This window comes from Hemitrygon akajei, chromosome 9, assembly GCF_048418815.1.
Source record: "Hemitrygon akajei chromosome 9, sHemAka1.3, whole genome shotgun sequence".
Lineage (NCBI taxonomy): Eukaryota > Metazoa > Chordata > Chondrichthyes > Myliobatiformes > Dasyatidae > Hemitrygon > Hemitrygon akajei.
Genome location: NC_133132.1, coordinates 41,404,361 through 41,416,294, shown reverse-complemented (window position 1 = coordinate 41,416,294; position 11,934 = coordinate 41,404,361). Strand labels below are relative to the sequence as shown.

At 45.1% G+C, this 11,934-nt stretch overlaps 1 protein-coding gene across 2 annotated transcripts; it reads left to right on the top strand.

Annotated features, from left to right (window-relative positions):
• LOC140733032 (uncharacterized) lies at window positions 1-3,688 on the top strand. Of its 2 annotated transcripts, none has more exons than XM_073055809.1 (2): window positions 1-59; window positions 1,371-3,688. In XM_073055809.1, exon 2 carries the CDS (start codon window positions 2,025-2,027, stop codon window positions 3,459-3,461), a length of 1,437 nt encoding a protein of 478 aa, XP_072911910.1. In that variant the 5' UTR covers window positions 1-59; window positions 1,371-2,024; the 3' UTR covers window positions 3,462-3,688. The 2 variants fall into 2 exon arrangements, with proteins under 2 accessions (XP_072911910.1, XP_072911909.1); XM_073055808.1 differs by having other exon boundaries at window positions 24-59; window positions 1,264-3,688.
• The last annotated feature ends 8,246 nt before the right edge of the window (window positions 3,689-11,934 follow it).

Below are 11,934 nucleotides of genomic sequence, written 5' to 3'. Positions count from 1 at the left end.
GGGCGCTGAAAATCACGCATGCGCTCAGTAGACAGGAGGCGCAGGGGGATTGGTAGCAGGTAGGAGCGGGGGTTCCGGGGCGGTGGAGGTGGGGGACTTACCGGCTCCGGGCGGTGGGGGTTCATCAGCACCGGTGTCCACACCGAGACCGAGGAACAATCGCTGGGAGCTCCGGACATACCGTGGTCCCGCAAATCTGGGACATTCCCAGTCCTTTCTCTCTCTCTCTCAGGCCCACGATCTGTACCCGGGCCCCAGAAAGCTTTCTGATGATGGAGCGAAGTTGCTTACGCCATTTCTGCGGCGCATGCCCATCGCTGAGCTCGTTGCCGATAGATAGCTCTCTCGTTCGTGGGGGTTTCTGGGTACCGAGGCGGCCATGGATGACATTCTACCGCTTTCCCCGCCAGTCCGTAGGGCGTTTTGGAAGCGCAGACGGAGGAAATGGGAGCGGATGTCCTAGACTCTGCCGAGCTCCATCTATCTAAATACAAGAATTAGGAATTTGGAACAAAAATCCGAGTTAATCGCGGATGTTGGTCTGTTTTCCACTCAGTTAAAATGTCAGTTAGTGCATGGGGGGGGGAAAAAAGCCTTCCATCAGCTTTAGTTCTTGAAAAAATCAGCTTTGTTCTATTTCATCTTGTTCTGGACCTTTCTAACTGTGAGAACATGTTTTGCACCATTCTCACTGGGTACATAATGATATCAAACAACTTCTCCTGGGTAATGAATGACTTGTAGCTTTCACTTCACAAAAGAGTGGTCACATCCATTGAGAAAGGCCACTACCCTCCCCTTCATATTGATTGCCTTTGTCATTAGTGAGTTCATCTCCTTCAGTCATGGGGGGGGGGGGAATTGGGGAGAGTGGTCACTGTAATTAGAAAATGTCCAGGATCAGCCGTGTAATATCATGTACTCTGTAGCGCAGTGGGATATGAAGAGGATTTGAAATAGTATCATTGGAGAAAGACAAACTGAGCCAAGGCACAAACTGAAAATTGGCAGAAATAGCCCATTCTGATAAAAACAGAGTTTGATGCTATTCTAGATGCCTGATCTGTGCCATCATCTTGGGTTGAACCTTGTTGTAATAGTGTGATGTCAGAGCTCACCATAGAGACTAAAATGATCTCTTCTGAAATGCAGTCCTTCACCCATTGATGACTTCTGTAAGTCTTTTTACAGGTTAGAAACGGCAAAGAACTTGTGTACGGGGATCTCAAATGTAACAACACGTGGTTTGCTCTCTCTGTCCAGATTTGTAACACCAATATATCTGTTGTTAATCCTTGGAGATGAGGAATTATATCACCCAGCTGGAAATGTGCTGTGTCTCTGAAAAGAAGTTTTCTGTTTTAACTCAGTCAAGTCCATTGGAACTGGGGTGCTGAGAAGGACACCATCATTTGTTCACTGGAGATCAGGTCTTCAACTGCATTGGTTGTACGAGGGATTCACAACATCTGACTTTCTGAATTGTTGGAAAATTGATCGCAGGGGGATATCATTCTCCTCTCATTGTGGGAAGGGATTCACTCACTCAGCCCACCTGCAGAGACTCTAGTGAGTTTACACCTGGGAGAGGCCATTCACCTGCTCTGTGTGTGGGAGGGATCTACTCAGGCAGCCAGCCTGAAGATCATCCAACAAGTTAGTTCCATAGTGAGATGATTCATCTGTTTTGTGGAAAGTGATTCATTCTGTCATCCAAGCTGAAAATACATCAGGAATTTCACACTGGTGAGAGGCCGTGCACCTGCTCAGACTGTGGGAAGAGATTCAGTCACTCAGCCCACCACAGACACACCAGTGAGTTCACAAGGGAAAGAGGCCATTCAACTGTTCCCGTGTATGAGAAGTGTCAACCGATCAGCAAATTCACACTCGGTATCAGGTATGACCAATTGATACCCCAGTCGGTTCAAACTGAGGAGAAGCTGTTCACCTGCGCAGACTTGGGGGAAGGGATTCATTTGGTCATCTGATATACTGGCACACCAGTCAGTTCACATTGAGAAATGCCATTCACCTGCTCAGACTGTGGGAAGGGATTTACTCAGTCATCTCAACTGAAAGTACATCAGCGAGTTCACACTGGGGAGAGGCCGTTCACCTGCTCAGACTGTGGGAAGGGATTCACTCAGTTTTCCCACCTACAGACGCACCAGCGTATTCACACGGGAGAGAGGCCATTCACCTGTACTGTGTGTGAGAAGGGATTCACTCAGTCATCCCAACTACTGGCACACCAGTCAGTTCACACTGGGGAGATGCCATTTACCTGCTTAGACTGCGGGAAGGGATTTCCTCGGTCATTTCAACTGAAGGTACATCAGCGAGTTCACACTGGGGAGAGGCCATTCACCTGCTCAGACTGTGGGAAGGGATTCACTCGGTCATCAAATCTACAAACACACCAGCGAGTTCACACAGGAGAGAGGCCGTTTATTTGCTCTGTGTGTGGGAAAGGATTCACTCGGTCATCCCACCTACAGACACACCAGTTAGTTCACACTGGAGAGAGGCCGTTCTCCTGCTCAGAGTGTGGGAAGGGATTTACTCAGTCATCTCAACTACTGGCACATCAGTCAGTTCACACTGGGGAGAAACCATTCATCTGCTCAGACTGTGGGAAGGGATTCACTTCGTCATCTCAACTGAAGGTACATCAGAGAATTCACACTGGGAAGAGGCCGTTTACCTGCTCAGACTGTGGGAAGGGATTCACTCAGTCATCCAGCCTACAGACACACCAGTCTGTTCACACTGGGGAAAAACCATTCACCTGCTCAGACTGTGGGAAGGGATTCACGCAGTCATCCCAACTGAAGGTACATCAGCGAGTTCACACTGGGGAAAGGCCGTTCATTTGTTCAGACTGTGGGAAGGGTTTCACTTCATCATCTCAATTGAAGGTACATCAGCGAGTTCACACTGGGGAGAGACCATTCACCTGCTCAGTCTGTGGGAGGGGGTTCACTCAGTCATCTCAACTACTGGCACATCAGTCAGTTCACACTGGGGAGAAACCATTCACCTGCTCAGACTGTGGGAAAGGGTTCACTCAGTCATCTGACCTACTGGCACACCAGCGAGTTCACACTGGGGAGAGGCCATTCACCTGCTCGGACTGCGGGAAGGGATTTACTCACTCATCCAACCTACAGAGACACCAGTCAATTCACACTGGGGAGAAACCGTTCACCTGCTCAGACTGTGGGAAAGGATTCACTCAATCATCTGACCTATTGGCACACCAGCGAGTTCACACTGGGGAGAGGCCATTCACCTGCTCAGACTGTGGGAAGGGATTTACTCAGTCATATCAACTGAAAGTACATCAGCGAGTTCACACTGGGGAGAGGCCGTTCACCTGCTCTGAATGTGGGAAAGGATTCACCCAGTCATCCCACCTTCTGGCGCACTACCGAACTCACGCTGGGAAAAAAATTTAAATAAGCTGCATGCCGGATATTTAACCATCGCGGTTGCTGAATCCAGAGGCAAATCCAAAAGACACTGTTGGTGTTGAACTCAGTAATTATTGCTTTTGCTTTTAACACCCAGTTCTATACCCTGCCCACTGGACATGAGAGGAGTTTCTTCTGTTAATGTTCACCTTTAAAGGGATTAGGGCTTAATATTCTGGATCTGTGACAAATAAATCAGTTTTACTTTAAAATCTGTCTCAGGTACCTCGTGAATCTACAGCACAGTGTACAGTAGGGAGTCGTTTCACTGGATCTGCCAGTCAGATCTGCCAGTGTTTCTGTACCACAAAAGTCCTTTTAAATCCTTCCCTGCTGTCCACCTCTCACTCTCGCTATGGTTTGGAATCCAAACAGACACCACTCTGTAGGTTTCCTTTGAATTTCCTGCAGGACTTTCTGTTGACTGAAGATGACGATGACCTGAGTTCAGTCAGGTTTGACACATTCTTCGTCCCTCAAATCTCTGGGCTGAGGAAGGATGAGATTTGTAGTTAACTTCCTTATTCCCTGCTCATTTCAATATGATATGGTCATTTTCACTCCTGTAGGGGTGGGTCTTACACAGCTGGGTTCACCACTGTCCTCTTAAAGTCTGAATGCAGAATGGGGAACCATCTGTTCAGTGGAGCAGAGTCAGAAACCAGAGCTAATTCAGCACTGGGCAGAGTTTGGGGCTCTGGACAGTGGTAGGGGTAATAACATAATGTTGAGCAGAAAACAGAGCAGTGGGCATGGCAATGAATGGCAGTGTAGCAACATTTGTAAGCTGATTGACTGAAAAAGATTAGGTTGATTTTGACTTGACACGCACACACAATGTCTGTTGACATTGAGTGTATTGCTTGTGGAAGCTTGCTGTGTTAAATTGTCTACTGAGTTCTCATAAAAATATTGACTGGATTGGTGCCATTTGGCAGAGGGGAGGCAATGCTTGTAAACACTTTGAATGGCACTGTTCTTACCCAGAAATCTCTGAGCTTCAAAAGTTACTGTCACTGTGCCACAGGTGCTGAAAGTCTAAAGTTCTGTCAAAAGGCATGCATGCGTTCAGTGGAGAAAAGGCTCTGGGACATATAATGCCTCTTTTAGATAAGCAGATGCATGATTTTCTACCAATTGAAGTGGAGCATTGAGATTAGGTCCGATGTCCAGAACCAGCTGATGTCCATAGCTCAGTAAATGTAGTTGAGTAGATATAATGAGAATAGTTGAGAATGAGGCCTAAAAGAAAGAACTGGGTTCAACATCCAGTGAATTAAAATGTCAGTTAGAGCTGCACAGGATATACAAACTCCTTGTGTCACTTTTTGTTCTTGAGTAAATCACTTTTGTTGAGCGTTAGCTGGTTCTGGATCCTTCTGTCAAGTGAGGCCATTGTTTCTTCTATTCTGTCTGGGTGTATGATGATAATGAATACCTCTGTTTTGGGTGACAAGTGACCTGTGGCATTCATATCATGATAGTACCAAGCATTAACAATCTCTTGAGAAAGTCTAATCACCTGCCCTTCACATTCATTGCCATTGCTGAGTTCCAAACTGTCAGTCATCTCAGGGCCACAGTAATCAGAAAGTCTCCTGGAGCAGTCATACAAATGCTGTGTACTCCTGGTAGGGCAGAGGGACATACCCAGAACTGTTAAGGTCTAGCAATTGACAGAGACACACTGAGCCAAATCATAGACAGATGAAGGGCAGGATTGTTCCATTATGATACAGACAGGTGGACAGTCAGGGAACGATGCTAAGTCCAGATGCTTGGACTGTGACCAGATAGAAGATGAGCATTTGTTCTCTTAACTTGTGTGGAGCCTCATTGTGAAGCCAGAGCTCATCTTGGAGACTAAAACTGTCTCATCTGAAATGCTGTCATTCATCCATTAATGTCTTTTGTAAACTTTTTACACAGCAGAAAATGAAAAGGAGTTGTGTTTGGCAATCTCAAACACAACACCTGATCTGTTCTGGTCTGAATAACAGTTCACCACAACTTGAATACCATTGATTTTTTGAATGTGGTGTTGGAGCTGCTAGATAGTATTGAGATAGATACCACACCTGGACATGTGTTGAGTGTAGGGATGAGATTTGGATGAAGCAATTTGGAGATAAACCTTGTAAGTTGTCTTTGAATTATTTAAGGAGTAAACAGATGTTTCCTTTGTAACATTTGCTCTTTATCTGTGAGGCAATTTCCTCAGTCACCCTCAACCTGTCATAAGGGGACGTGAGACTGGACCCAATTGCAGGACGCAGGCACTGAAGTACTGGGGGCAGGACAGAACAAGCTAAAGGATAGGACAAGGTGTGGAGACCGTGGCGTTCAGAGACGATCTTGGAGCTCAGAGAGATCTTGGGGTCTGCGGGGGTCTTGAGGCTTGGCTTGAGGATGAGTTCTTGAGGCTGAAGTCTTGGGGCTTGCTTGAGGCTTGGCTAGAGGCAGGGGTCTTGAGGCTTGGCTTGAGGATGGGTTCTTGGAACTAGGAATGCTGGGAGGATAGCCCCCTGGGCGGGCCGCAGAACTCCTGGGCAGGGCCCGGACCTCCCAGGCAGGACACAGGGGCCTGGGCAGGTCGTGGGGCACAACCCATCGGAGGCAAGGTATAGGAAGAGGCAGAGCTCTCCGCCGGGCAACGGCAATCTGGCCTGGCTTACCCAACGGAGGCAAGGGATAGGAAGGGAGCTAGGTCCAGGGTGACTTCAAGACTCACTGCGGCTGGAAGACTTGGGCGGGCTATGGAGCAGCCCAGTCCATCACTTACTCCCAGAACTCATCGTTAACAGTGGTACTCCAAGCCGGGACAGACAGAACGACCTCCCCAACTATACTCAATCCCAGAGCCCCTTATATTCACAGCCAACCGATAGGCATCAGGTGCGCCTCCTTGAGCCCAACCAAGTTAAGATGATCCTCAGGTGTGACTATTTGGAGTTCAAGGCGAAATGAGGGGCGGTTGAAGGACCCGGAGTCCGGAGTCCGCGGACTGGATCAAGAACCAGAATGCAGACTTCGGACCCGACCATAACGCAACCATCAAGTTCTTGAACTACAGGTGATAAATTCGCTCAATTTCACTTGCCCCAATACTGAACTGTTCCCATAAGCTATGGATTCCCCTTCAAGGACTCACATCTCATGTTCGCAATACTTATTGCTTATTTGTTTATTAATACTTTGTATTTACAGTGTGTTGCCTTTTGCACATTGGTTGTTGACCATCATGCTTGGTAAGGTCTTTAATTGATTCCACTGTGGTTCTTAAATTTACTGTGTATGTTTGCAAGTAAACGAATCTTGGGGCTGTACATGGTGATGTGTATGTACTTAGCTAATAAATTTACTTAGAACTTTGTAGTCACACCAGAGAGTTCACCCCGGGGAGAGGCCATTCACCTGCTCCATCTATGGAATGGATTCACTCAGCTCATCTCAGCTACTGACACATTGGAGGGTTCACACTGGGGAGAGGCTGTATGGTTGCTCTTTATGTGTGAGGTCATCCCATCTGCAGACACACCGCTGGAAGCCATTCACTCATTTATCCCACCTGATGATACACCAGTGACTTCACACTGGGGCTAAACCACTCACCTACTCAGACTGGGAAGGGATTCACTCAGTTATCCTTCTTTGGAAGTTCAGACTGAGAGAATGCATATCTGCCCTTTGAGCAAAGAGATTTACTCAGTCACCCCACCTGCTCAAACTGCAGGAGGTTTACACAGGAGAGGCAATTTAAATAACTCCATGTTGAATCTTTAACAATAATATTCGGTGAATCCAGTTGCAAGTTGAAGAGTGACTTGGTGTCAGATTCTGCAGTTATCGCTGCTGTTCATCATATCTGGAGATGAACTCTGGTCACTGGGATGGGAGGCGTTTATTCTGATGACATGAGCCTTTAATTGCACTGGAGTTTAATGTGGATCTGTCATAAATAAATTTAGTTCAAGTTTAATTATCATTCATCCATACATGAATACCCATGTATACAGCTAAACAAAACAGTGTACCTCCAGGGCCAAGGTGCAAAACACATAACCAACAGTCACACGCTGCACAAGGCACATAAAAGAGTGGTGAGAGTAGATATTGGACAGCTGGAAAATGAAGTTGGGGAGATAGTAACTGGGGTCAAGAAAATGGCGGATGAACTGAATAAGTACCTTGCATCAGTCTTCACTGGAAGATACTAATAGTTTGTTGGAAATTTGGGAGTGTTGGGGGCGGAAGTGAGTGCAGTTGCTATTACTAGGGAGCTGGTGCTTAGAAAACTGAATGGTCCGACTGAAGAGATTGTGGAGGCATTAGTAATGATCTTTTAAGAATCAATAGATTCTGGAATGGTTCTGGAGGACTGGAAAATTGCAAATGTCACTCCACTCTTCAGAAAGGGAGATGTAGAGGAAAGGAAATTATTGGCTATTTAGTCTGACCACAGTGGTTGGGAAGATGTTGGAGTTGAGGGAAATAGCCCTTAATGGAAAATCTTGCCTACCAAATCTGTTGAAATTCTTTGAAGCAGTAACAAGCAGGATAGACAAAGGAGAATCAGTGGATGTTGTGTACTTGGATTTTCAGAAGGCCTTTCATAAGGTGCCACACATGAGGTTGCTAAATAAGATAAGAGTCAAGGGTATTCCAGGAAAGATACTAGCATTGGGTGATTGAAGGGGGCAAAGAGTGGGGATAATGGAATCTTTTTCTGGTTGGCTGTTGGTGAAGAGTGGTGTTACACAGGGTTTGTCTTAGGACCGCTTTTTATGTTGTATGTCAATGATTTGGATGACAGAATTAAAGGCTTTGCAGATGATATGAAGATAGGTGGAGGAGCATGTAGTGTTGTGGAAGTAGGGATGCTGCAGAAGGACTTAGAATAGGAGCATGGGCAAAGAGGTGGCAGATGGAATACATTGCAGGGAAATGCACTTTTGTAGAAGGAATAAAAGCATAAACTATTTTCTAAAAGGGGAGAAAATTTAAAAAATCTGAGGTGCAAAGAGTGCTAGTGTAGGTTTCTCTAAAGGTTAATTTGCAGGTTGAATCGGAGGTGAGGAAGGCGAATGCAAAGTTAGCATTAATTTTGAGAGGACTAGAATATAAAAGCATGGATGGAATGCTGAGGCTGTATAAAGCACTGGTGAGGCTTCACTTGGAGTATTGTGAGCTGTTTTAGGCCCCTTATTTAAAAAAAAAGATATGCTGTTATTGGAGAGGGTTTAGGGGAGATTCATGAGAATGATTTTGGAAATGAAAGGGTTATATGAGCAGCAATTGAAGGCTCTGGTCCTGTACTCGCTGAAATTTAGAAGATTTTGTGGGGATCTCATTGAAATATATCTGATGTTGAAAAGGCTAGATAGAGTGGATGTGAAGAGGATGTTTCCTTTGGTGGAGATGTCTGGGACCAGAGGGCACCGCCTCAAAATAGAGGGATGTTCATTTAAAACAGATGAGGAATCATTTTTGCCAGAAAGTGGCAAATCTGGAATTTATTATCACGGGTGGCTGTGAAGGTCAAGTCATTTGGTATATTTAAAGCGGATGTTGATATGTTCTTGATTGGGCAGGGTGTGATAGTTTATGGCAAGAAGGAAGGAGAAAGGGGTTAAGAAGGAAATAGATCAACCATGAAGAATTTTATATATATATATATATATAAAAACCCACATCCCTGAGTGACGTGTCCTGTAAGACGATGGTGCATGGGTGTTATAGGCAAGAATAAGTGGATCTCAGTAGTCTGCATATGATCCAGCTCATCCTTCCACCAATCGAACACGGGATGGCAGCACTGGTGGAGGGGCCAGCGGCCATCCCAGCATGGACACTGTGCTACATCGGCACTGGAGTCTCCACTCCTAGACTGCTGCAACAGGCAAGACCGCAGCTTAAGAACATAAGAGATAGGAGCAGGAGTAGGCCAATCGGCCCCTCAAGCCTGCTCCGCCATTCAACAAGATCATGGCTGATCCAATCTTAACTCTAGTTTTCACCGAATCCCACAAGGCAACAGTGCCAACCAACAGGGCACCATGCCGCCCATTTTATTTTATTATTCATCCCGTCCAAACCCATGTGATCACCCGGGGGAAAAAAACCGAGTTGCCAATTGAGGAGAAAGAAATCTGGAAAATTCCTCTCTGACCCATCCAGGCTATCAAAAACTGGTCCAGGAGATCACATGGCTGATCTAAACTGCTCGCTCACCGTATCCCCTAATGCCATTTTTATCCAGGAAAATGTCTATCTCCGTTTTGAATTTATTGAGTGTAGTAGCTTCCACAGCTCTCTGGGGCAGTAAATTCCACAGCCCCACTACCCTCTGAGTGAAGAAATTTCTCCGCATCTCAGTCCTGGAATGGCATCCCCTTATTTTAAGATTATGCCCCCTAGTCCTAGTTTCACCCATCATTGGGAACATTCTCTCCGCATCCACCCGATCAAGCCCCTTCACAATCTTAATGTTTCAATAAGATCGCCTCTCATTCTTCGGAACTCCAATGAGTAGAGTCCCAATCTACTCAACCTCTCATCATACATCAACCCACCCATCCCCGGAATTAACCTAGTGAACCTTCTCTGCACTGCCTCGAGAGCCAGTATGTCCTTCCTTAAATATGGACACCAGAACTGCACGCAGTACTCCAGGTGTGGTCTCACTAATACCCAGTACAACTGCAGTAAGACCTCCCTGTTCTTATACTCCATCCCCCTAGCAATAAAAGCCAGCATTCCATTGGCCTTCTTGACCACCTGCTGCACTTGCATACTAACTTTTTGTGTTTCCTGCACCAGGACCCCCAGATCCCTTTGCACAGAAGCACTTTCCAGTTTCTCTCCATTTAGATAATAACTTGCTCTATTATTTTTCCTGCCAAAGTGCAAGACCTCACACTTGTCAGTATTATATTTCATCTGCCAAATGTATGCCCAATCACTCAGCCTATCTATGTCCCCCTGCAGGGTTTCAATGTCCTCCGCACTCATTACACTCCCTCCCATCTTTGTGTCATCAGCAAACTTCAATACGTTGCACTTAGTCCCTTTCTCCAAATCATTAATATAGATTGTAAAGAGTTGGGGTCCCAACACCGACCCCTGCGGAACACCACTAGTCACCAACTGCCAGTCTGAGAATAAACCATTTATCCCAACTCTCTGTTTTCTGTTAGAAAGCCAATCCTCCACCCATGCCAGAATATTATTCCCAATCCCATGATTTTTTACTTTAAGTAATAATCTTTGGTGTGGCACCTTGTCAAATGCCTTTTGGAAGTCCAAATACACCACATCCACTGGTTCCCCTTTATCTACCCTATATGTTATGTCCTCAAAGAACTCCAACAAATTTGTCAAACATGACTTCCCTTTTGTAAAGCCATGCTGACTTTGCCCTATTAAGCTATGTTTATCCAAATGCCCTGTTACTGTCTCCTTAATTATCGATTCCAACATTTTGCCAACCACAGATGTTAGGCTAACTGGCCTATAATTCCCAGCCTTCTGTCTATTGCCCTTTTTAAATAAAGGAGTTACATTAGCATTTTTCCAATCTGCCGGGATCATTGCCGAGTCCAGCGAGTTTTGAAAAATTTTCACTAATGCATCCACAATCCTGACCGCCACTTCCCTTAAGACCCTAGGATGCAAGCCATCCAGTCCAGGGGATTTATCCACCTTCAGTCCCATTAATTTATCAAGTACCATTTCCTTGGTGATTTGAATCGTAGTTAGCTTCTCTCCCCCTAGAGCCCCCTGTTTATCCAGTGTTGGGATATTTTGAGTGTCCTCTACTGTAAAAACTGATACAAAATATTTGTTCAGTGTTTCTGCCATCTCCATGTCCCCTACCATTAATTTCCCGGTCTCATCTTCTAGGGGACCAACATTTACTTTAGCCACCCTTTTTCTTTTTATGTAACTATAAAAACTCTTACTATCTGCTTTTATGTTTTTCGCCAATTTACTTTCATAATCTATCTTCCCCTTCTTAATCAATCTTTTTGTTATTTGCTGCTGATCTTTAAAAGTTTCTCAATCTTCAATCTTCCCACTAGATTTAGCTACCTTATATAACTTTCTTTTTAGTCGTATACTTTGCTTTATTTCTTTACTTAGCCACGGCTAACTATTTTTTCTTTTACACCCTTTTTTCTTCAGTGGAATATATTTTTCTTGATAGTTGTAAAATAACTCCTTAAATATACACCACTGATCAAGTACCGATCTACCCTTTAATCTATTTTCCCAATCCATCTTAAGCAATTCCGTTCTCATACCATCATAGTCTCCTTTATTTAAGCTCAGTACGCTTGTTTGAGATCCAACCCTCTCATCCTCTAATTGAATATGGAATTCGACCATGTTATGGTCACTCATTCCAAGGGGATCCTTTACTAGGACATTTTTTATTAGTCCTGTCTCATTACACAGG